This window comes from Puma concolor, chromosome A2 (genome assembly GCF_028749965.1).
Source record: "Puma concolor isolate L17-30 chromosome A2, mPumCon1.1.hap2, whole genome shotgun sequence".
NCBI classification, from domain to species: domain Eukaryota; kingdom Metazoa; phylum Chordata; class Mammalia; order Carnivora; family Felidae; genus Puma; species Puma concolor.
In genome coordinates this window covers 108,031,087-108,056,122 of record NC_141668.1, presented here as the reverse complement: position 1 = coordinate 108,056,122, position 25,036 = coordinate 108,031,087, and the positions used below count along the sequence as shown (strand labels likewise).

The window sequence follows — 25,036 nt, the reverse complement described above, 5'->3', positions numbered from 1 at the left end:
CCTTCCATGAGCGGAGCCTCCCACAGAGCCAAGAAGAGGTCTCCTGGCTGTGGGCGGTGGTGCTTTCAGCCCCACACACCCCCTGATGGAGCACAGGGGACTTCTCCAAGGAATACAGAGCAAAAGATCAGCAGTCCTTCAAAGTCCCTTCCATGCCCCCAGCCTAGCAAATGCTTGCGCCCATACAGAGAATATGCATACCTTGTCTAGTATCTAGGCCTGGGGGTGTACGTGTGCCTCAGTCCGGTCCTGGGGAAAGGGAAAGGAAGGAAAAGGGAGGGGTGCGGGGGGCAGTCCCGGGAGCAGTTCTCATGCTCAGTGCTCATCGTCCGGGGTGATCTGGGCTGTCTGGCAGCCAGAATGGGATTTCTCAGCTCTGCAGTGGGGTCTAGCTCTTACTATCCACTGGCTACCCCCCCCCCCCGGGTTGTTTGGAGGGTTGTATGAGATGAAGCCCAGCACAGAGTAAATGCCTAGTCAAGTTTAAACATTAATATTGCTCAGATAACTCCCGCTCAGAACACTCCCCTTACTTTATGTTTATTTTAAAATTTACATTCTTTGTTACCCACCACCTGGTGGAAGGACACCAGTCGTTGCCCATTTGGGGCAGTTCTGAAAAGCTGCTATAGACCTCCCTGTATGAGTCTTTGTTGAAGACACTTTTCTTTCCCACTGCGTAAAAACTTTAGCACAAGCTTGCTGGGTTATATGGTATACGTATATGAGAAATTGCCTATGAAATAAGAAAAGCGTATCCGAAAGTAGAAGAAAATGACAAACCGTTCCGGAAAAGACCGCACAGCGTTTGCGTTCTGCCAGCGGCATGAAGACGTTCAGTAACCCCACGCCCTTCTTGGGGTCCTCGGTTGTGGTTTTCACCACGCCCAGAGAGACGGGGTGATGGCTCACGGTGGTTTTAATGTGTATGTCCCCAACGCCTAATGATTCTGGGGTCATTTTCATGTGCCGATCTGCTGGTTGCGTATCTTCTTTGTAAAGCTCCTGTTGAAATCACTTCCCCATTTTCCCCAACGTCCGCTTTTAAATGTATCTGTGTCCATTTTCCGCAGATCTTCTCCTGCTTTCCTCTGGACAACCGGGAGGTGAGAGACCCGCTTAAGAGCCTAAACCGCTCAGATACACACACCTGCTCATGGCCGCCCACAGGCTGGGAGAGCTAGTAATTCTGCACCGTGGTGATGACGATGATGGTGGTGACAACAGTGATGAGGACACAGCACCGCCCATGGAGAGCTCACTGTGTCCTGGGCTTCACGCCAGCTCTTTTCGCCTCACCTCAGCTTATCTCCGTTGCAACCCTGTAGAGAAATGGTGTCTGCGGCCCCTCATCACACAGCGGAGCCTGAGCAGGCTGCCCCCCCTCCCCCGCATGCTGAGCACACGCCTGTCCACACTGCTGCGCGGCACCAACCAGAGCCACCAACCTCTTTAAGCCGCCATGGAAGCACCTTCCCCGTGTCTCATTCATCCGCTGTCTCTGCGCTCCCAGCTGCAGCGGGAACAGCTCCCGTGCCCTCACGGTTGCGATTTGGTGGATGGACCCCTCTCCACACCTGGAGAGGTGATTCTCTGGGCAGAGCCGGCTTCTTCAGGAGGACAGTCCTCCCCGCCACCCGCGCCCTCCTGCTGCCTCCAGGAATGCCAGGCCCCGGGGCCCCCCTGCTGGACGCGACAGCTTTTCTGGCCACGGCCAAGTAGGCTTGTGGGGCCGCTGCAGAGCGGCCTGGCTCCCTCGGCCTTGTCCCTCACACCTGCTCCGGGGGGAGCACAGGCTGGCTGAGAGGTCAGGCCGGCCCCGCCACGTCTCTGGCCATTTTTACACGGTGAGATGCCCCCACAGATGTGGCCCTGGAAAACAATCCGGTTTGGACAAGCAGGTCCTAGAGTTCCAGTTCTCCTTCCCCAAGGATTTGCTGCTGAGCCCTCTGGAAGGGGCCGGGGAGGAAGCGGGACGGGAGGGGAAAGGTGCCCCACCTGGGCTCTGACCCTCCTGGCCCCCCGCGAAGGCTGACGTCTTCTGGGGGCTTCTGAGGGTCTTCAGAGCCTGTGCCCCATTGCCCCGCACCTCCCTGGACCTGGGCAATCACTGCCTCTCTCTCTTCTGCGTGCTCAGAACTGTTTACCCTGCCGGGTGGCGGTGGGAACAAATGCACGGAAGACCCCACCCACCTAGCTGTCTCCCGGGGTCTACCCCCCCCCCACCGCCTCCCGCATCAGGGGCCGCAGCCCAGGCCCCAGCCCCACCCGGCCACGTGGTCCAGCCCGTGTCTCTGCCAAATTCTCACCAGCCTGCCCTGCAATGTGGTCAAGAGCCCGCCCCCAGATTCCCAGTGACTGACGGAGGCTGAGGACAGACGGGCTCTTCCGTGCCCGCCTGTGCACCCCTGGGAAATCCGACCTGCCGAGTTGGATTTCTTCATCCGAGGTGATGTTGGAAAGCTGCTCGGCCCAGGTCTTTGGGAGAGCTGGCCGCCCCATTCGGAGCCCCCATTATGTCTGGGGAACTGCCTGTCCCCACGTCTCCCGCAGTCTCTCGGCTCTGCCGGGCCTCAGAGCAGGCGCCCAGGGCCTCTGGGCACAGCAGGGAAGCCTGGCACCAGCCTACAGCCTCATCCTCAGCAGACACATCTCATCTCTTAAAATCAACACCGGGCAGAAGACTGACAGAGAAAGGCTTTTTTTTTTTTTAACTTTTTTTTTTTATGTTTATTTATTTTTGAGACAGAGAGAGACACAGCATGAACAGGGAAGGGGCAGAGAGAGAGGGAGACACAGAATGTGAAGCAGGCTCCAGGCTCTGAGCTGTCAGCACAGAACCCAATGCAGGGCTCGAACTCACGTACTGTGAGATCGTGACCTGAGCGGAAGTCGGATGCTTAACCGACTGAACCACCCAGGCGCCCCCAGAGAAAGGCTTTTTGTCAAGGCTCCCCAGTCTCGCCTCCCAGACCGCTGCCCGGGGTGACAGGCAGGGCCTCAGCCCATCCAGTGCTGGGTGCTGCAGGCCAAGTCCCGTCTCCCTCCTCACCGGGATGCCTGGATCCCAGCTTGGATCTCCGAGGATGCTCAAGTCTGTCTTTACTCTCCTCCTGGATTCTCTTCTGGTTTTACTTTTACAACTGTGTTCTTGAGATACAACGCATAGCATGTCACGTCACCCACTGAAGATGTAAGACTGGGTGGTTCTCAGTAGCTTCCGTGCCATCCACCAACACCACAGTCAGTTAGGGGGCATCTCCATCCCCTGGGGAGGAAGCATGTTCTGGTTTTCTCCTGGGATTCCTCTGTGCCTCTCACCTGAGCACGAGGATGGCTTGTGTGGAGGGAAGAGAGGACGGTGCTCCGTCCTCCCTTCGGAGCTCATCCGCCCCCACTCCTGGCAAGACGGAGCCGCCCAGGCCAGACCAGCGCGCTCGCCTGGGAGGGGAAGCTTCTGGAACCAGCTGCTGGGGGTCTACCCCCAGCCTCCCCTGTGCAAGCCAGCACACCAGCCCCCCACCTGAACTCCGAAAGGCTTGTCCGCCCCTGTCCTGTGGGGGGGGGGGGGGGGGGGAGTGTCACCGCGTTCGTCACTTTTCACAGGGCTCAGCTTTTCAGGGTTGGAAATGCTGATGATCCACAAATCCTGTGGATTCACCTAACGGGGGTGACAGACCATCGATGATTTGCAAGCACAACTGTGGCTGGAAATGACGCGCACGGGCTGTGCTAGCCCATCCGCGGAGTTCATTCTCAGGACGACCTTGCAGGGAAGCACTACAACCGTTCTCCTCGGACAAAGGAGCTGGCTCAGGTGGCCGGTCACAGCCGCAGAGGGAATGCGCGTCCGTTTCCGGCGCCACCTGCAGGCCCGCGGCTGACAGCGCAGCGCTGTTGGGACGGGCGGTCCCGCCCTGCTGCAGTAAGCCGCGCTGGCCACCAGGGGGCAATGCCGCCCGCCAGGCGCTCAGCAGCGCCCCCCCCCCCCCCCCAACCCCGGCTTAAGCGCAAATCCCGGGCATCTTCCGGTCCAAATGCAGGGCAAAGCGCAGCAGGAAGAGCCAGTTCACGGGAATCGCTCACTGGGGGAGAGGGTGCAGGGACGGGCCTCTCAGGGAGGACACAGGCTCCGGCCGCCCAGCTGGGGCACCGAAAGACACTAAACCAAACACAAGGGCGACCACAAACTGCGATTCTTCTTTTTTTTTTTCCAGGCCTGTGTCCCGATCAAGCTACTGACCCTTTCTGCCGCCGATCGTCATTGTCTGTAAATGGGCGAGGGCCACCTGCAGCTGTGTGTGTCCAAGCAGGAGGGTCACCTCGCTCGTCCCCACCCTACCACGGGAACGACAGGGGCACGGGGAAAGCTCCCGGGGCCGCCCACTGGGGCTGTCTGCAGGCAGTGCGACAGATGGTCACCCGGGCCATCTGTGTGGGGCCCTGTCCCCCCACTACAGCGTGCCTCAAGTGGGGACTGCCTGGACTCTGCAGCCCAGGAAGGGCGGACCCATAAACCAGCAGGTGCTGGCGCTGTGCTTGGTAAACAGTAGGCACTCAACCAATGTCTGCTTTCTTGTCCCAATTACACCTGCTGTCCGCCAGAATCCGGGTGACCGTACACGGTCTGCGGAACCATGATTTCTCCTGGACAGGATGCATGCCCTTCCCTGGATCCACCCTCCGCTTGTGGGTCAGAGTACGGGCTATCTTGGCCAACATCGGCAGTTGCTTCAAAACGTGTCTTTTGTTGCTGGTGGGCAGGCCCACGTTTGTCCATTCGATCCCGTTGGCTGCTCGTGTTGCCTGGGGTCCTGCGTCCTTTGCGGAGCTCCCCCCGTTGCCGAGAAGGGGGCGTTGAGCCCCCAGCCACAAGTGTGGGTTTGCCTCTCCTTCAGGCTCCACCAGCCTTGGCTTCCGTCGCTGAGGCTCTGTCTGGTGGGTAGGCGTCGAGGGTCGTCGTGTCTTCCCCAGGGACTGAGCCTCCACAGCTGTATGATGGGCCTCCTTGCGCCTTGCTGTGTCCTGTGCCCTGAAGTACGTGTGGTCAGACACTGGTACAGGGCCTTGGCGTTTTAAAATTAACGTTGGCAAGATAGTCTCAAATCCTAATTTCAACCCGCTGTCACTGAATCCAAAGCATAAAGTGTGCAGTTGGGTCGTGTTTTGGTTCTCCTGTGCCAAGCTCTGTCCCTTGGTCGGTGTGCTTAGTTCAAGCGTTTTTTTCTTTTTATTTATGTACATTTATTTATTTTTGAGAGACAGAGGGAGAGCACGAGTGGGGGAGGGGCGGGGGGGGGATTAAAGCCCAAGCAGGCTCTGTGCTGTCAGTGTAGAGCCCGACGCGGGGCTCAATCCCACGAACCGTGACATCATGACCAGTTCAGGGACTGTAGAATTCACAGCAGACAGTTGCACGGATTTTTTTGCTGTCGTTTGTCTAGCTTGGGGCTCACTCAGCTTCTTGAATCTACAGGCCGGGTCTTTGTGGATTTGGGGTCTTTGGTGGCTGCCTCAACTACTCTGTAGCCCCCGCTCTCCTGCTCCCCTCCCGGGACTCAAGGACACTGCGGTTGTGTCTTCCGTGACTGTCCCCACGGGTCCCGGAGGCGGCCCACTTCTTGTGGCAGGCTCCCTTGTTCGGTCCCAGAAGGCAGGGCCCCTCTCCTGTCCCCTCCCTCTGTGACCCCGCCTCCAGCGAGTTGTTGTTTGTACCTTTCCGTTCTGTAAGGAAACTTCCGTCTGCTTCGTTTCCATCGCCTGTTTCTTTGCCGTGCTTTTCTGTCTTTTCACTTGCATGAGGATGGCTTGCATGTGCCGGCTGAAGCCTCGTCGGCTGCTTTGTCCTCGGCCGGGGATTCTGGCCTCGGATTCATCCGGATGTTGGGGGCAGAGGGACTGTCTTTTCTCCTGTCATGAATTTCCTGGTTCCCGGTACACGGGTCGTTTTGGGGTGGTTTTCTACCGTCGCCAGGACGCTTGGGCTCTTATGTTAGGAGACTCTGGCTCCTACTAACCTCTGATCGGTCAGCAGGCGGTGGCCCGGTGTACGTGTGGCCCCGGGTCCTGGCCCGCGGCAGGCTGTGCCCGCACGAATGGCTCGATCATCACTGTGTTGCCGCAGCATTTTGGTCTGTGTGGTTTCCCTGGTGCTGAGGCTCCCGTGGTCCCTGCGGCTGCTGCTGGCGACACAGGTGTCTCAGTGGTAGAGACAGTGGAGCCGTGGCTCAGGGAGACTTCCGTGGCTGAGCCTTTCTGTGGACCCCATGACAGCGGGAGACGGTGTGTTCCCCGGGAGGGGCACAGCCTCCTCCTGGTGGCCCCCCACCACCCTGCTATCTCAGATCCATGGGGACAGAGAGGCCTCGGGCCAGGTCACCTATCGTGGCATCGGGCACCCTCCCACAGGCAAAGGGCTTTGGGGTCCGATACCCCCCACTGCTGCCCTGGCCCAGGCACTGCAGACCGTGATTCCTCAGGGACGCTAAGGCCATTCCTTCTTGGATCCTTTTCTTGTTACCAGCCCAACAGCCTTGCACCCAAACGTGTCTGGATACAGCCAGTCCCGTGTCATGCAATGTCCCTGCCCAGCATGTGCCCACGGCCCCAAGTCTGCCTGGAAACTCCAACTTTGCGTCTGCTGTGTGAAATGTGACCTCTGAGGCCCTGAGGAAGCTCATCTCACGCTCTTGGTGACCACACATACCTCTATCAGAAACAAGAACCATGAGGGAGGATGGGACAGGAAGTCCCCCATGGGCAGGACAAGGGGCCATCTCCCAGAGATTGAGGGGTCTCCCAGTGGGCAGGACCTGGGTGCCCATCTTCAGTAGACCCAGGGTCCCCCGTCGGCAGGACCCAGATGCCCATCTCCAACAGATCCAGAGCCCTGTGGGGGTGGGAACCAGATGCCCATCACAGTACCTCCATCAGCAGTAGCCCCTGGGTGACGAACACAGAGTTAATCTGCACGGCAGACTCCAGGCCGGGCAGTGCCTGGTGGTGGCTGGTCTCTGGAATCCTCTGGCAGACTCCAGGCCACCGTGACAAACCCAAACTGTGTTCCTGGAAACCCACCCTGCTGGGCCCTGCCCACCTTGACTCCTTGCTGTGACACCGGTGGTTAAGGGTCCAGCCCCTGCCCCCCAAACCTCTTGTTGGACATGACTCTCCCTTACGCTCCTGGCTGGGACTGAGCAGTTGTGTTTACGTGAATGGTCGCAGCCCGTGGCTTTATGACGACAGTGACCTCATCTGTGCCCGAGGCCTGCAGTGGGAAAGGAAGGCAGTGTGTGGTGCGGCCCAGTGACCATCCCCCCACCGGGGCCTGGGCGACAGTTCTGGGCTTTAGGGACGCAGAGAGTGAGGGGCCATGGGTCCTGTGTCCCCATCAGTCACATGGGGAGGCGGCCCAGACCCAAGACGGCAAAAAGCCAGCATGATGGGCCCCCACCTGGTGGTGGGGGGAGACTGAGGAGGGTGGTTCCGGGCACGACCAGCATCTATTATTGAAGCAACAGGTGAACCCACCAGACTTCAGGTTCAGGCCTCAACTCTGTAGACGCGGGAAGAGTCCCCTCGGGGGCTGAACATCAAAACGGATCAGTATCTATGAGCAGCACCACACGTTATGATTCAGTTCTTAGTATCTTCGAATGTAGGTTTTCGAAGGCCTCTGGGCAGAAATCTTGAAATGCATTCCTAAAGGCAAAACATGTTAATTTATCATGGAATCCAAGGACCCACAAAAAAATCAGCTTCAAACTCCCGATTCAACACATGCAGACACACACGTGCACACGCCCACGCACACACAGACGGATGCGCACACGCACACTTTCATACACCGCAAGAAATGCCTGCCTCCCCGAGGCTTTGCCACGTTTATAATTTTATTATACTCTGAATAGAGATGATATTTGAGAAGCAGAGAAAATGACTATACAAAGGTTTATAGAACATTCATTTACATACTGGATATATTCTTTACAATGTAAGAAAAGTAAAAATACCCACTAATAAGTAAGGCAGATAAGGAGACGTGAGGTCTAGGACGCCAGGGATATACGTGGAGACCCTTAAATTCGGTTTGACTTAATGTGGTTATAGGTTAGCACTGGAGGAATACAGCATACGGTTAACAAGCAGGTTAATAGGACCCTGGCTATGACACTGTCGGGGGCAGGCCTCGTGACCTCCCCAGGACAGGACCCCTGTGCCTGCTGGCGCCCGGAGGCCAGGTGTCAGGGACAGCGTCTTCCGCGGAGTGACCCCTGGCCTGCGTGGGGGGGGGGGGGACAGGGCTCCCCACGGTCTGAGCCCCCAGTTTGTGGATTCGTCTTGTTCTGTGAAACGGGTGTGTAACAGGGAGAAATCTGTCATACCAGCTTGCCAGAACCCGTGGAACTGGCTTCCCTTGGCTCCGTAGAGGGAGCGAACTTCCTGATGCCCTGACCCCTGCGAGAAGCCGCAGCTGGCCAGTCAGTTAAAAAAGCAAGCGGGTGTGGCTTCTGGGATGCTCCGGACAGGGACTGCACGGGAGGCCCCGATGCCTCGGTCATCTGATGGCCTGTGCTCCCGAATCCCACACCCACCCCTGCTCGGATTTCTAAACGAGCCCTCTTCCTTCATCGGAAGGACCCGGGACCCAGGCTGCCGTCTCTGGGTCAAACTGGGTAGAAGCCATCTCAGGCTCAGGTCCCTTTGGCCGAATTTCTGCCACGAAGGGAAAGCTACGATGCCAGTGGCCTCTGCCGAGGACCGGGCCACCAGGGCTTCCGGGAGACACCCACAGAGTCTCTCACGGCCACCCCTACACCTGTCGGCGGAGAAGGTCCGCGAAGACCAAGGCAAACATTTGGCACAGAAATGAGGCACTTGTGATCGGTGCAGCTACTGGACCAGCCGGGGACCGTGTCCGCCTTCTCAGCGACCACGGGGGCTCGCGCACTCGGGCTGCGTGTGGCCCCACGTCGGTCTCTGACCCGCTTAAAGCAGAGACCTCACGAGACACACTCCCACCCCCTCCTGTGTGGCTGCCGGCGACTCTGGGAGGCCCAAGAGCTGGTCTGGACTTTGCAGAGCCGGGCAGGGCGGGCAGCTCCCGGGGCCGAGAGGCACCTTACACTGAAGACCAGGCCTTCCTTCCAGCTCCCGCTCCGGGGGACGCGCAGGGCCCTTGGCACGAACGGCACAGCTGGCTTGGTCTCCAGGGTGGTGCAGAGCAACGGTCCTCAGCTCAAGAACAGGCTGGAAGGTCTGAGCCTCGTGCTGTTCCTCCTGTCTCTCCGCTCAGGACGCTAGAAACACAGGATCCCACGGGGGCCGCAGAGGCGGGACGAGTGGCCGGCAGCTCACAGAGGGGCAAGTCTAAACCCAAATGTGACCCACCCTCCGGAACCTTCCTCCCCAGAAGGGACGTCACCCGCAGCCTGGAAATGCAACGTCGACCATCAGGCTGCAGGCGGTCGAGGCTGTCGGGGCTGCGGCCCCCGATCACCTGTGCACCCACACGGGCTCAGCCCCGCGGCCCGCAGCGATGGGACCCGTCCCGTCCAGCAACAGGAAAGTGTCATCATAAATAATTTGGCATAAGCAGAATATAAATTACATGAAATGGCATTTCATGTCCCTCTTCTTTCTCCTCTCGCGGCCAGTGCGCCGCTCAGACTTGGCATGTGAGCAGGAGGCTGGGGCCACCACTGCCCGCCGGGCCGAGGCTCTCTGATGTCATCGGGTGACCTCCTCATCCTCACAGCCATCGCACCGTCCCCTCCCCAGAGTTCCGGAAGGGCCTGACCTGCACGAGCCTTCGTCAGACGTGCAAACCCTTCTCGGTTAGCCAGCGTCTCTGTCGTGGAGGAGAGAGGTCTCCTCCCGGGGGCACGGGACGGACCGGGGCCCTCCGCACCGGCGATGGCCCCGCTGCTCACGCCGGGCCACAACCAAAGGGCCGGGCGCCCTCCTTCCCACAGATGCCGGCACGTTTCCTTACACGGCCCCTTCCAACGCGGTGGAGCCCAGGTGGGCGTTGCAGGTGCCCAACTGCCTCCACCCGGGAAGCACCTGGCAGCAGGAGTGTGTGGGGAGCAGTCTTCCAGGGGAGGCAGGAGAGGGTGGGCTGTGTCCTCAGATCTATGAAGACGGAGAGGGATCCCCTTCCCCTCCTGGGGCTGCAGCGTCAGGCTCACCAGCCGCCACCCGGCAGACGCCCCGGCCCCCCTCCTGTCTCTGGCGGGAAGGGGCTCAGATCTTCTTAGGGGAGCCGATCATGACCTTTGACACAAAGTTGACGATGGCGCTGGCGGGCTGCTCCGGGTCATGCTCCGCAAATAAGTGGCACACGTTGTCTGTGGCGCTGCCCTGCTTCCGGGCCACAAAACCGAAGACTCTGTGAAAGAAAAGCCGAGGTCAGACTGCCAGCGTCCGTCTGCTTCCTCCCACACTGCAGCCACCGCGACCCGCCACTCATGCTGCCCCCTAGCCCGACACCTGCCCACACCTGCCCGTACCTGCTTGACACCTGTCCACACCTGCCCGACAACCTGTCAACACCTGCCCAAGAACCTGTCCATACCTGCCTGACACCTGTCCACACTTGCCTGACTATCTGTCCACACCTGCCCGACAACCTGCCCACACCTGTCTGATATCTGTCTATACCTGTCCAACACCCATCCACACCTGCCCACCTCACAGGTCAAGCAGTTGTGTGGCTGGCCACTGCCCTGGTCCATTCCTGGCCAGAATCCTGCAGACTCTGGACGGGATGGGCTCCTGGGCCCCCGCCCAGCATGTGGACCCCGCCCAAGGGAGGGCTGGGATCCTCGGGTACGGGGGCAAGCGGCTTGCTCTCTCCTCGATCAGGTTACGTGGGGGCACAGACCTCACGGGGCACCGGGGCTGTGAGGGGAGCGCTCACACCTCCAGGGGTCAGAGCTCCCCTCTCCAGCCCCCTACACCCCAGTCAAGACAACATGCTACCAAGGAGACTGCTTAGAAGCACAGCACATCTAATTATTTTTCTTAGAAGAATGGAACTGTTCTCTGGACAGGCTTCCATGAGCCCTCATCTGCCCATAGTGACTTCCATTGTCTGGTTCCCTGGCAAAGCCCCTTCTCCATCTTTGAAAAATGAAGGATTTTTCTGTTCCTGTTTAGCGGTTTCCAAGCGGGCTCGGCTCAAGTAACCCCGATGGCGTTGCACATTCCACGCAGGCACGAGTGCCGTCAGCCCCACGTGCCAGAGCGGGGCAGCCCAGGCCCCACCTGGGGTCTCCATGCGCTTTATCAGACCCCGAGACAAACATCACTGCGAGATGGGGACGCTAGAGCCAGACCCCTGTGATGTGACATTCCAGGCAATCAAATTCAGGTTACACCGAGGAAGCCGGCCTGGGGAGTGCACACAGCTCCGGAAAGTTCTGGCAGCGCCGTGCGGTTTCAGCCCGCCATCTGCGTCTGGGAAACACTGACCACCGTGTGGTTCACACTCACACACAGGCAGTCCTTCCTTCCACCCTGACCTTGACGTGCCCGCCACGCACGCTGCTCTGAGCAGCCAAAAAGCCGCACAATCCGGTCCTCGCTACCCGACCACACGTACAGGCCGAATGGAAGTGCTGTGCCTGCAGAGAAGAGCCCGCAGAAACGCAGACCCTGGGCAGGCCCTTCCCACGGAAAGGGATACTTTCAGTTTTGTTTACAGCACAACCCAAACCCGCTGGCGAGATTCAGTCATTTCCTGACGGAAACCCCATTTGCAAACCTGTAAGAGAATGTACTTTGGAGAAGGAAGGTGCGGCATCCCGGGACCTTACCTCGAGCAGGGGCCGTCTGTGATCCACCTTGCAGATTAAAAGAGGAGGAAGAGTTACGTTAGTCTCTTTATTAACTTAACGGGCAAAGGATGCTTAACACATCGCTTCATACACACAGGGATTTCTTACTTCCTGTCCTGTGGATCCAGCGCGCAGAAAATCACACTGCTCACGGGGTAGTGCCTCCGGAAGAAGAGCCTGTGGGGACAGGGCGGAGGGGGACAGGGTCCCACCACCGGGTATCAGGGCGACGGTGATGTGTGGGGCAGCCCCCCCCCCCCCAAAGGCGGTTTTATTACTGGTCAAAGAGCCCTGTGTACCACCATCAGAGGTGGGCAGAGCGGGTGTGGGGGGAGCTGGCGCTCGGCAAGAGGGAAGCTCTCAGCAGGGCAACCCTGTGCAAGTGCCAGCCGCGTGGAGGTCGGGACCGAGCCCGGGAGCCCTGGCACCCAGAGAGAGGGGCCAGTGAGCCTGGCCTTCCTGTTCTCAGCCCACGAACCACCCACCATCGCCAGCCGTATTTCCTCGCTGGGGACAGGGCATCGTCAAGGATGGGAACCCAACTCAGCTATGAGGATGCACCTGATGGCGCCAGGCGGAACTGTCACACTGGCTGTGGGGCGGGTGCCGAGGACGGGTCGGGCTGCACCGGGGAGGGTGGGTGCCAGGGGACCCATCCTGTGCCCCGTGAAGCTCCTGCCATTCTTCTGCTCTTACTGTTGAGGACCCGACTCGCTTGCTAACCACACCAGTCTGTTTCCGTAACAGGTAAACGGGAAGTGCATCTGAAATGCCTTCAATCCTGAGGTCAAAGGCTCCGCGGGGGCGGGGGAGGACCAGGCACTGTCTGTGCACCTGACTCCTCGGGCTGGGCTCTACACTGTTCCCGCCGGAACTCCTACTGCATAGAAACTACTCGGTGACAGCTCTGATGAAGGCCACCGAGATACTGTCTATCACCCGGATAATCAGACACCGTCTAGACACGTGAAGGTCATCACCTGTTATATAACGTCTGGATTATGATGAACGATTATTACTAGCACGTGTTACTCTTACCCAGAACTAATCACTATTAGGTTACAATCATCTGGACGCTGAAATAGTATCTAGCAAGGTCACCTGAGCTCCGTGTCACCTGAGACGGGACGACCACCCATCACATGTACGGACACTGAGCAGACCAGTGGGCTCTACCATGGTCCCCGGGTGTTTTTACAGAATCAACTTAAAAGACATTTGCGTTTAAACATTACATAGGCGGGGTGCCTGGGTGGCTCAGTTGGTTAAGTATCTGACTCTTGATTTCAGCTCAGGTCATGATCTCACGGTTCGTGGGTTCAAACCCCACATCCAGCTCTGTGCTGACAGTGTGGAGCCGGCTTGGGATTCCCTCTCTCTCTGTCCACCCCTCCCTTGCTTGCTTGCGTGGTCTCCCTCTCAAATAAACTTAAAATTTTTTTTTAACTAAATAAAAATTATACACACGTGTGTGATACTCAAAGGTCCAAATCTCTCTCTCTTCTGACAATCTTACCACATCCTAAGAAGAAAACCTTTGGGCTGAATATCAGGGGGTTGCACGTGGCTCCTGGGAGGTGAGAAAGGACAGGGGAGTGTGGGGGTGACAGACGCATCCCCAGGGGCCGCGCAGGCTGGCAGGGGGGTCTGGCCCTGGGGGTGCCCCGGGAACTCACTTCCTCTGGTTGTCGGTCAGGGTGATGCCCTGGGCGGACACCTTGAAGTGCACGACGGTGCACAAGGGAGGCGGCTCCTGGACCAGCGTGAGGCTCAGGGCCTTCTGGACGGCCTGGTGGCCGGTGAGGGACTCTGTCTCCACCGAGTTCAGGTACCAGACGTTGCAGGCTGCGAGACGCAACGGGGAGACGCTGTGTTAGTGTGACCCCTGCCAGGTGTCCTGGCACAGAGCCCTTGGCCCCCGATCCCGAAGGCGTGGGGAGCGAGGGACCGGGGACACACCTGCCCTGAGGCCCCAACCCGGGAGTCTCCTGGCGTCCCCGGTGGGGCTGGGGTCCCCTCCCCAGCCTTAGTGTGGGCGTGAGTCCACAGATAAGCAAATGTGCCAGAAGGAGGCATTTGTGTGATCCGCGTGGGCCAGGCTGGTCAGCCTGTCCTGCCCGTGCCACGTGCTGCCATGGGCTGGGGGCTTCTCTGCAGCAGCTTCTCTCAGGGGAAGCAAACTGCTGAGTGCGAGTGGGGCTTAGTAAACAGCCCGATGGCGCTGAACCCGGATCCCTGCAGCTCATGCAGAAGCGGACGTCGGGCTTTGGGGGCGCGTGGGAGGTCTGCGTCACTCTGCCTGCCACCTGCTCCCTGCAGGAGCCACGGCCTTGCCTAGCCGACCACCACCACCGTGTCCCCCAGAGCACAGCCGCCTGCGCCCCCGCCGGCCGGATGCCAGGGTCCGTGTGAGTGCCCACAGCCGGCGAGCTGCTAGCCATCCACTGCTTCCAGGCAAATGCTGCAAGCCACAGCTAATTCACAGCTAACTTTTAAAGTTTGGGAAGCTCTGGGCCTCGAAGCCTCAGTGCCTCGGTGAGACCCGGGTTTGCGCCAACAAGTTCATGTGCCCTCGATCCCGGGGTGCCAGGCGCTACAAGCCTGCTGGCCAGGCTCTTTACCGACGTAGTGGGGAAAAGCCACCCAAATCCAATCGTCGGAGTCTCTGGAACAGGCCCAACTGGAAAGGCCAAGAATGAAGGAAGCAGGTTCCAGAAAACCTCCCGGGCGGCGTCTTCTGCTGGAGCGTCCCCCACAAGGAGCCTCTGACAAGCTCAGTGGGGAGTTTCCCCCGAGACACTAACTTTTCTCTGCAAAGTTCCCCGAAGCATCCGCTCACTCCCGCCCTCGCCAAGGGGAGCTGGAGACTTCACCCCTGTCGTGGCCAGACGCGCCCTGTGCCATCAGCATCATTCAGAGAGAAGTTTCCACCCCGAACACCAGTGTTTCCGTTTCCCCCAGCTCTGCTGACGTTGCTCAGTCCTGAGGACACTCAGTGCGTGTCCGGCCACGACAGACGCTTCCCAGACACCATCTCACCCAGTCTGCACCCTGTCCCGGGTGGAGGGGCGTATGAGTGAGGACACTGCGGCCTGGAGGTGCCGGGAAGGTGACAGAAACCTCGCAGCCCCTGGGTGTCCAAGCCCCCGTGCCACCCCAGCTTCGTGCTGGCCGCTGCAGCGCCTACCGAGAACCTACTGGGTACCAGGCAGGTTCCCTGAGAAATGTCGGCCAACGTTCTGGAGGGTGAGCTGTGGACTTTACCATGTGCGACTCTCCCCGGCCACAGATAAGCCTGCAGACGACGCCCCGTGCTCCTCCCGACCGCAGGCGCCCCTTTAGACGCCCGCACCTGCACCTGCACGTTCCCACCAGGAGGGGGTGATCAGGGGCAGGCGGAAACAGGAGACGCACCCCACTGCTCCCTGCTGGCGGCCACCGTCCCCACCATCCCCAGGGGACCTGAAGCTGCCATCTGACCTTGAGAGCTTTACAGGTGCCATCTTGGGGCAGAGCGTGGGTCAACACAAAGTCCTCACAACTGCAGCCGCCCAGCGCTCGGCCCCTGCCACGCTCTGACCAGACGGACTTTTATGAAACGCGGGCGTGAACCAGGACTGCGCTGGCGGACGATAACCAGGCAGCATTTATCAGGAGGCTTGGAGAACAGGGCTGCACTCGCTGACCCAGAGGTCCCGCCTCTGAGAAGGCTTAGAAAGGAGGGCGACCAACCCGACCTTCTCACAACCAATGTGACAGGGGAGCGCGGGGGCCGCGGCTGACGCTGCGCTGTGGTTCGCAGGCAAGCCAGAAAGGGAGGAATTCTCGACACAAGGAGGAGACGTTTTCTTTTCCTCCTTGGTTGTATCGAGACGAGAAGACGGATGCGAGCGGAGCCCTGGCGCGTAGCCACCTCCTGAGTTAGGTGCTCGAACCCTCGCACCTCACGTCCTTGGCTTGCGCAGTAATTGTACACCAGCTCTTTCTGGAAGCCGCACACACGGTAGAGGTTAATGGGGAAAGCGGACTAGAAACCACATCCATGCTACGGTCAGGCGTATAAAATAACACGCATGAGTGTGAGAGCGGGAGCTGGATGGGTGCCTGGAAAATTTACCATACTGTGACTTTTGGGGGGTGGACATTCTGCCTTTGATTTCATTCCTGTCACTGTGATGCGGTTCCAAAAAAAAAGAAAAAAGAAAACTCTGATCTAACTACAGTGAAATCCCACACAGCTGGCACGGCCTGGCTCTGAGCCAGGACAGGCTGCCACCAATCTCACCCCCGCTCCCTTGCGGCACCACAAATGGCCTTTTGATGAGGAGTCGGGGTTTGGGGAATCTGGGTCCCGAGGGCAGAGCCACGTGGTCCTTCCTCAAAGCAGAAAAGGGAGGTTGCCCCTCCCGGGGACTGCTCTGCTGAGCCCGAGGGTCCCAGAGCCCCTGCCTTCCAGGAGACGAGGGGGTTTGTCCTGGGGGGACCCAGCCCCCGACCAGCGCTCCAGGTGGGGACGACCACGTGCAGTGGAGCCACACCCATCAGACCCCTAGGGATCAAAGCCTCAGGGACACACGGGTTCCCCCAGCCCGTTTCTGGGAATGTGGGTCCTAAGACAAAGATGCAAGATTCAGAAAAACAGACGTGATGCAGACAGCGCTGCCTGTACTGAGCAGCCAGAGAGAAGTCAAGCAAAGAAACAGCCAGACGAGCGACCGTGAGGAGCCGAACCACGAGATGGACCATTTTGCAGCCACTGAAAACGAGACCCACATTGTGTGCAAAAAACGGCGACCTTCTTACATGACGTGAAGAAAGGAAAAACATCCAGGGCGCGTGGGAAACTCACTTCCTCTCTCTCCAGTGTCTTCCCTTCCTTTACCTTACAGATCAGACTTCTTTTATAAAGAAAAGAAATGTCGTGACATGGCTAGTTTAAGAACACAACCTGACGTTTCTGGGAAACGTGCCAAAGGCTTGGTAATGCCTTCTCTGGACGGAACACGCAGCCACTGCTTTCCCAGCACCAAGGAAGAGTGTGGCCCAAACCCCAACAGTCACCGAGGCCAGAACAACCCACAGGGCCTGGGCCCAAAGGAGGAGAAGACGTGTGCGTCCTCGCTGGAGCCGCTCACTCCTGCTAACACTCCCTAGTGCGGCTTCCTCAGCTTGACGGGTAGGAGACTCGGAGAATTCGGGGAATTCGAGAACCACTGCCAGTTCTGAAGGTGGATTAGGACACACGCAAAACGTAAGAAAAATCAGGGGCGCCCGGGGGGTCAGTCAATTAAGAGTCCGACTTCGGCTCAAGTCATGATCTCACGGTTCAGGAGTTCGAGCCCTGCCTCAGGCTCTGTGCCGACATCTTGGAGCCTGGGGCCTGTTTCAGATTCTGTGTCTCCCTCTCTCTCTGCCCCTCCCCTACTTGCTCTCCTTACTCTCAAAAATAAAATAAAATAAACATTTAAAAAACAAAATTTAAGAAAAAACACTAAATCCATTTCCTTGAAGTGATCGCCAGTGGAGTCTGACCGCCTTCTGGCCACGGTCGTCCCACACTGTGGGGCCTTGAGGATCTCCCTGCTGGCTCTGTCCTTGCTCCGGCCACGGATCTGTGTCCTGATGCCACTCCCAGCCTTGTCGCCCAGGAAGTGAGCTGAGTGGAAATTTAACCGCCTCCATGTGTCTTAGAAACGTGAGATTTTAAAAGGACATTGTGTAAACGCTCAGCTCAGATGCTCACAGAAGACTCCAGGGTCCTGCCTCAAGTCCTGGGAACTTCCACCCTTCACAAAGGCAAACCAATGATAACTGCCGCATGTTACTGAATGAGATTATAAAGTGAACCTAAAAATGATACCCTGCAATAGAAGAAAAGGCTTTTGTTTTCTAAATATACATATATATATATATATATATATATATGTATATATACATGTATATATATATACACACACACCCCTATATATGTGTATATATACATATATGTATGTATGTATATATATGTGTGTGTATATATACATATATACATACACACACATATATATATATTTATTTTGAGAGAGAAAGACAGTGGGAGGGAGATGGGCAGAGACAGAAGGAGAGAAGAGAATCCCGAGCAGGGCTCAAACTCGTGAAGTGGTGAGATCGTGACCTGAGCCCAAACCAAGAGTCAGAGGCTCAACCGACAGAGCCACGCAGGCGCCCCAAACAAAAAGCTTTAACATCTAAAAATAAGGGCGATTATGGTTCCCAATTACGAGTAACTAATTCATTGATCCATTTATTAATTGCACATTTGTTGGGAAAATGTTTGATAACCATGATGCTTAAGGAGAAACTTGCCAGGCAGCTTGCTGTGAGATGATATAAAGCCAAGTGCACAGTCCAGAGGCGTGCGGGCTGGGGTGTAAACCTGAGCTGAGCACAAGTGGAGATGTCACAGCAGGGAGGAAAGGCCATTTCTCCTGGGCCACGAAGAGCATTTTTCCGTGAAAGCACAGTGGCAGGCAAACAACCTTGTGAGTGACCACATTATAGTTCCCAAGGCAGTTTTCAATGTCAGATTCACTTGGTCTCTGCAGCCATGCTGTGGCAAGAGATCATTATCATTATACTAAGATCTGTGTGGCTGAGTGCATCACCGGAGGTCAAAACCCTGAGTGGCAGAGCCTGGACTTGAACCCAGGACTCACACAGCCACATTCCACATTTTTGGGGTTTCATGTTCTAACGTACTCGCTGTTTGGGGCAAACTCTGTCACCTTTGTTCTGGCCACACAAAACTTACCCCTTAAGGATAAGTCTGAAAAGAGTTCAACACAAAATCATTCGTTGTGAAACCAGAGAGATGAACTTTAGCTGAGCAAGAGGCAGAGAGGGAGTTATCGCACAGAAGAACAATGCATGTTGTACAGAAGAAGAAAATAGCTGTATGTTTCACTGACCTCCATCACAGAGCCACAGTTGTAAGCTATTCTACAGATAAGAGGTGCAGAAAGGAGGTATTTCGAGCCCAGGCCTCCACCAGACTCCCAAATTCCCTCCCCAACATTTCTGAAAGCAAACGCCCACCATGTATGAAAGGCCTCCTGTGGGGAACTGGGTTCCCTCACAGCTGCAGACCTGCAGGAGTCCTGTGGCCTCAGCCTTGTCCACACTGGGGCCACTAGGGCTGCATCTAATGCTGCAACAGTGACCGGGGCGACAGAGCGTGGCAGGAAACAAGATTACTATACAAGTCAATCCCTTACCATCCACCAGCAGAGGACAATCACAATTTGGAACTAAAAGAACAAAACAATTTAGGTTAGCAGCTCCAAAAGCAGAATACCTAGGTATAAATCCAATAAAATTATGTATAAGATCTATTTATGAGAAAAACTACAAAACTTTGAAAAAAAACAATAACTGAATAAATGGAGAGATTCCACTTTATGAATAGGAGGGCTCAATTTTGTCAAGATGTCAATTCTTCCTAACTTGATCTCTAGATTCAATACAATTCCAATAAAGATCCCAGCAAGTTATTTTGTGGATATTGACAAACCAGTTCTGGAGTTTCTATGGAAGCAAAACACCAAGAAGAGCCAAAATAAGATCAAAGGAGAAGCACCGAGTTGGAAGACTGACAGTACCTGACTTCAAGATCTGTTAGAAAGCTGGAAGTCAAGGCTGTATCACTGGTAAAAGAACAGACAGAGAGATCAATGGAACACAACAGACAGCAGAGAAATAGACCCCCAACAATACAGTCAACTGATCTTTGACAAAAGAGCAAAGACAACGCCATGGAGCAAAGATGGTCTCTTCAACAGATGGTGCAGGAAGGACGTCTCCGTGCAAAACAGGGACTCTAGACAGAGACACCGCCCCCCAACACTCAGAGTGGACCACAGACCCGACTGTAACATGTAAAACTAGAACTCTTCTGGAAGATCCCAAAGGAGAAAATCAGGATCACCTTGGGTTTGGTGATAATTTTTTTAGATACAACACAAAAGGCACAACCCATGAAATAAAGAAATGGTGAACTGGATTTCTTTAAAATTAAAAACTTCTGCTCTGCAAGAGGCAGCATCAAGAGCATGAGAAGGTGAGCCACAGATAGGAGAAAATACTTGCAAAAGACATGTCCGATAAAGGACTGATCTCCAAAATATACAAAGAACTCTTACCAGTCAACAATAAGAAAACAACCAACCCGGGGTGCCTGGGTGGCTCAGTCGGTTAAGCATCTGACTTCGGCTCAGGTCATGATCTCATGGTTCGTGGGTTTGAGCCCCACGTTGGGCTCTGTACTGACGGTTCAGAGCCTGGAGCTGCTTCGGATTCTGTATCTCCCTCTCTCTCTCTGTCTCTCCCCCGATCGTGCTCTGTATTCTCTCTCTCTCTCTCTCTCTCTCAAAAATAAACATTAAAAACAAATAACCAACCCAACTAAAAAATGGACGAAACACCTTAACAGATCTCTCACCCAAGAAAGTATACAGATAGCAAAGATGAAGAGATGACCCCCGTCATGGGCCATCAGGGAAATGCAGGTGAAAACATGGCACCCCACTACACACCTATTAGAACGGCCAAACTCCAGAACCCTGATGACACCCAGCACTGGCGAGGATGCTGAGCAGCAAGAACGCTCACTCGTGGCTGGTGAGAATGCAAAATGGCGCGGCCGCTCTGCAAGACACTGCTGGAAACATGCTCCCACCACCCGATCCAGCAGCCGTGCTCCTTGGCATTTACCCAGAGGAGGGGACATCAGAAACCTGCACACGATGTTTACGGCAGCTTTACTCAGTTGCCAAAAGCTGGAAGCAACTGGGATGTCCCTCAGCAGGTGAACGGATACATAAGCTGCGGTCCATCCAGATGATGGAGTATTACTTGGCACCAGAAAAAAAACAAAAATGAGCCACTGAGCCATGAAAAGACATGAAGGAGACTTACACCACATCACTAAGTGACAAAAGCCAGTGTGAGAAGGCCAGCAACCGTACGATCCAGCTATGAGACGTTCTAGAAAAGGCACAACTTCAGAGACAGTAAAAGGACCATTGTTACCAGGGGTTTGGAGGGCAGGGATGAGGACGGAGCATGGAGGAGTTTAAGGACAACAAAGTTACCTTGGGTGACCCTCTAACGGATATGCATCATTGTAACATTTGTGCAAACCCACTGAGTGACCACCACCAAGAGTGAGCCCCAGTGTAGATTGCGGACTCTGGGTGATAATGATGCGTAAACGCTGTAACGGGGGGCGCTGTGCACACAGGGGCAGGGGGGTGCGTGGGAAATCTCTGCATCTTCAATTTTGACGTGAACCTTAAAGCGCTCTAAGGAACAGTCTATTAATTAAAAAAATAAAGTGCCCAGGCGAGCCCCGTGGGGAGGGACTGTGCCCCCTGGGCTGGGGGGCAGCGCAGGGGAAACAGTCAGCCTATTTAGTGAAGCCCTCTGAACGCTCTTATATTTACAGCTGGAGGTGCGGCCCCCGCACCCCATCTCCCCAGATGAAACGCAGCTCTGGACTTTCTCCCACTGTCTGGTCTTGTTTGTGGTGAGGTATCTGTAGCCTGGGGAGTCCTGGTTCTGTCCCCCCCGCACTTGGTGCCCACCCTGTCCTGGGGTGGCTTCCAGAAAAGGAAGCTCCTTCAGGCACACAGCTGGGAAAGGAAACCCGCAGACCCGGGGTGACAAAGGAGGCCGTGTCACTGAGCCCCCTTCCGCCCCCAGGAACCAGGACGCGGGAGCACGAAGCCAGCTACTGACCTGCCCCTTGCTTGAGGAGCTCGGCGGCTGAGTTGGCCGCCGTCTGGGGAGAACTATCGGCTATTTCCTCCAGCGGATCTGCGAGAAGGAACAAGAAAGAAAACGCAGAAATGAGTCTGGCTTATCGGAAAAAAATCTTCACGACACCATTACACTTGTGACCGGGCTCCCAGGCGGTGGCCAGCGCCGGTCTGCGGAGCTGAGATGGTCTCCTGGGGACCACGGCCCCACCCGCAGAAACCAGCACCAGGTTCTGTGCAGGGGGTGCGGCGACACGAGCTGGCAAGACGTCTTCCTCACCTCTGCATCGCTGTGTACCAACAGTTTCAAAAGGTACATCGCACTCACCTGTATTTTAAAGTCACCAGTATGGGTTACAGTAATGTTCTGTGAAATTAATACTGCCTACCCAGGGAGCTGGGAAATATGGCCAATCCCACCGTTATGAGGCAAGGGCTTTAGTTCCCTAACTACAGCGATGGTCAGACCGTCACAAAGGTGAAGTGAATACTTTGTCACCTAAGCTCAAAAATATCAACGTCCTGCTGAACTCGTAGAATCGCAAAAATTAGCGCGAACGGCCTTGAAGGTCTCTCGCTGCGGGCATTTTCTATCCAGGGGAACGGTTCACAAAGCGCGTCAGGTGACGGTGTTGCTGAGGGCGGCCTCGGGTCTGCAGGCTGGGGTGTATCACCGGATGCCCAGCCTTTAGGGTTTACCCACAGAGCAACACTCTGGTCTGGTTTGCCTCAACGGATCGTCACGGACCCGGCACTGCTGTGCCCGACACGTACACACCCACACACCTGTGCGAGCGCACACACACACAAGCACGTGCACACACATACGTGGGCACACACGCGTGCGCGCACACGCCAGGCCAGCACCGGGGACCCACGGGCGTACCTCTGTCTGGAATGAGCAGCTTGCAGGGCAAAGCCAAGGGTGTGATGGAATGCTGACACACCAAAGCCGTCAGGCTCCCTGCAAACAGACGAGCAGACAAGAGTTAACACGGCCCTAAATACCGCATCGCTCGGCCGATTTACCCGCGGGAAAGAGGCTGCCGCCGAGGGTGAGCCTTTATATTTTTAGCAACTAACACGCCCCATGATTGTGGGACTTTGTGCAGAACTTCAATAAAGTGACAAGTGCAGGTGAACAGCTAAGAAGTGGGGGCGCCTGGGGGCTCAGGCAGGTCACCATCCGACTTCGGCTCAGGTCATAATCTGGAGGTCTGTGAGTTCGAGACCCTCATCAGGCTCTGTGCTGACAGCTCAGAGCCTGGAGCCCGTTTCGATTCTGTGTCTCCCTCTCTCTCTGCCCCTCCCCCATTCGTGCTCTGTCTCTCTCTCTCTCTCAAAAATAAAATAAAAACATTAAAAAAAAAAAAAACAGCTAAGAGGTAAAGAAACTGCAAGTGACTCTCAGCCCAGACACATAGTCACCAATTTAAAAAGAGTAAGTCGGCCGTCTGCCGAGCCTGAGGCCACCTCCGTGGACCCCACAAGGTGCTTCTGAAGGTTAAGACAATGCCGTGCTTAAGTCTGCACGTGAGTCTGGGCGTCTTCCCAGCAAGCCTGCGACGTCAGGGAGTTCTGGTCTTGCAGGGCCACACTCCGGCTCTGACCCGGTCCACGCTCATAGCCCTGCGTGCCCACCAGAGCGTGGACATCTGTATTTCAGTCTTGAACCTGCTTCCCATCCGTTTGGTTTCGAGAAAGCTTTCAGAGCATTTCCATACCCAGTTTATTCCAGAGACGCTAAGGGAGTGAGGCACCCTCGGCGTGATAGCCCTGCCTCTCGGGGGCGGCAGGGGGATGCACACTGCGTAGGCCAGAACAGGGACTATGCCCCCTCAGCCACTTACCGAAATAGGGCTCGTTGGGGCAGCCTTTCAACCGCACTCCCTTCGGGGTACACTCGATCAGAAAGTGCCGCACAAGCTCGTTGGCCAGATCTCCCGCTGTGGGAAGAGATTTAGAAGGAAAAAGAGAGAATTTAAAAACGGGAGCCCGGGAGGATGGGAGAGGGGGACAGAACACGGGCTAAAGGGAGGGGCCGTGGGTGGGGCTGTCCTGGGAAGGAGCGCAGAGCCCCCACGGGGACATGCCCGGAGATGCAGGGGTCCTGGGGACAGACCCGCAGATGCTCTGCAAGAACCCCCAGTGCGGGGAACGAGTCAGCAGCTGCAAGCAGGAACACGGGCGTCTGGCACCTTCCTGTCTTACGTACACGGGGGGATCAGAGGGCTCGGGACACAAGGGGGATACTCGGGAGTGAGCCACTGAGAAGAGTTGGAGGAGCCAGTCTTGTGGGTGCAACTGACCCAGGAGCCGCGTAACAGGCCCCCAGGAAGGAAGCCCCCCCCCCCCCCCCCCCGCCGTCACTGTAACTGCACAGAACACCGGTGTCCCCGCTGGTCATGCATCCTACGAGGAAGCACCTGGCGAAAACACAGCCAAGGGCACACCGTCTGAGGGCAGAATACGAATAACACAGTAAACACAGGGAAAGAAGCGACAGTTCTGTGCCCCCCGTGCCCACCACGGACCGCGTCTGCGGTCACTTCTGTTTCTGAGCAAGAGGCAGCCGGACAGCAGGACCCGCTGCTGGGGGGTCTGGTCCCTTGCCTTGCCCGTGGGCGGCTCGCACTGTGGTCCACAGACAACGGCGGTGACACAGGGACAGTGGGGCTGGCAGGAAGGGAAAGGGCCAGACTCCTTGAGAGGCAGCATGGCACCTCATCTCTGAGGAAAATGATCCACGTCTTTAGCACTGAAGGGGACACACGGCCCTGGTGACGAGTGCCTCAGAGGGACAGCCAGCTGCCCAGAGAACAGATCCGTCCTCAGGATGACTGTCGCTGCATGGTCTCCGGGTACCACGGGCGGGATGCTGGCACGCTGAGCTCTCTCCTCCCAAACTTATCTGTGGACTAGGGCTGGGCGAGGACAGGCAGCCTGCGGGTGCCGGTGACATTGTGCTTCATGCACCTGCTGTTCTGTGTCCTGTTTCGTCACCTTCACCTCAGGGCTGAGTCAAAGTCCGCCTGCGTGGTGGACGCACACCTGGAGGCGAGAACGCACTCACGGCATCCTCTGTGCTTCCAAAGTGACAGTGTGACACTACGTGCAGGAAAGATGTTGGCTGGAAGTTTCCATGGAGACCGTCCCGGCTCTCCACCGGGACCCCATCTCCGCAGACACAAGATGCTCCGGTCCCCAGACTCTTGTCTGCTATGATCCTCACCCAGGACTGGTGGGGACACATGGGGCTTCTGGAGCTGCTCTCAAGGCTGAGCTCTTCCTTTTTTTTTTTTTTTTTTTTTTTTTTTAATTTTATTTATTTATTTTTTTTTTTCTTTTTGAGAGACACAGAGTGTGAGCAGGGGAGGGGCAGAGAGAGACAGGGAGAGGGAG

At 56.5% G+C, this 25,036-nt stretch overlaps 1 protein-coding gene across 15 annotated transcripts in view; it reads right to left on the bottom strand.

Moving 5' to 3' along the window:
- Positions 1-7,874: 7,874 nt before the first annotated feature.
- TNS3 (tensin 3) overlaps positions 7,875-25,036 on the bottom strand; it is a 218,932-nt gene continuing 201,770 nt past the window's right edge. For 14 of the 15 annotated variants that reach the window (XM_086697137.1, XM_086697139.1, XM_086697134.1 and 11 more), the window contains 7 exons: positions 23,485-23,580; positions 22,521-22,598; positions 21,615-21,692; positions 13,517-13,685; positions 11,949-12,017; positions 11,820-11,846; positions 7,875-10,390 (listed from right to left, as the gene is read on the bottom strand). In XM_086697137.1, the coding sequence (XP_086553263.1) occupies positions 10,246-10,390; positions 11,820-11,846; positions 11,949-12,017; positions 13,517-13,685; positions 21,615-21,692; positions 22,521-22,598; positions 23,485-23,580 (662 nt within the window). In that variant the 3' untranslated portion in view covers positions 7,875-10,245. The remainder of the gene's footprint in view (positions 10,391-11,819; positions 11,847-11,948; positions 12,018-13,516; positions 13,686-21,614; positions 21,693-22,520; positions 22,599-23,484; positions 23,581-25,036) is intronic. The other variant, XM_086697135.1, reaches the window with a different exon arrangement.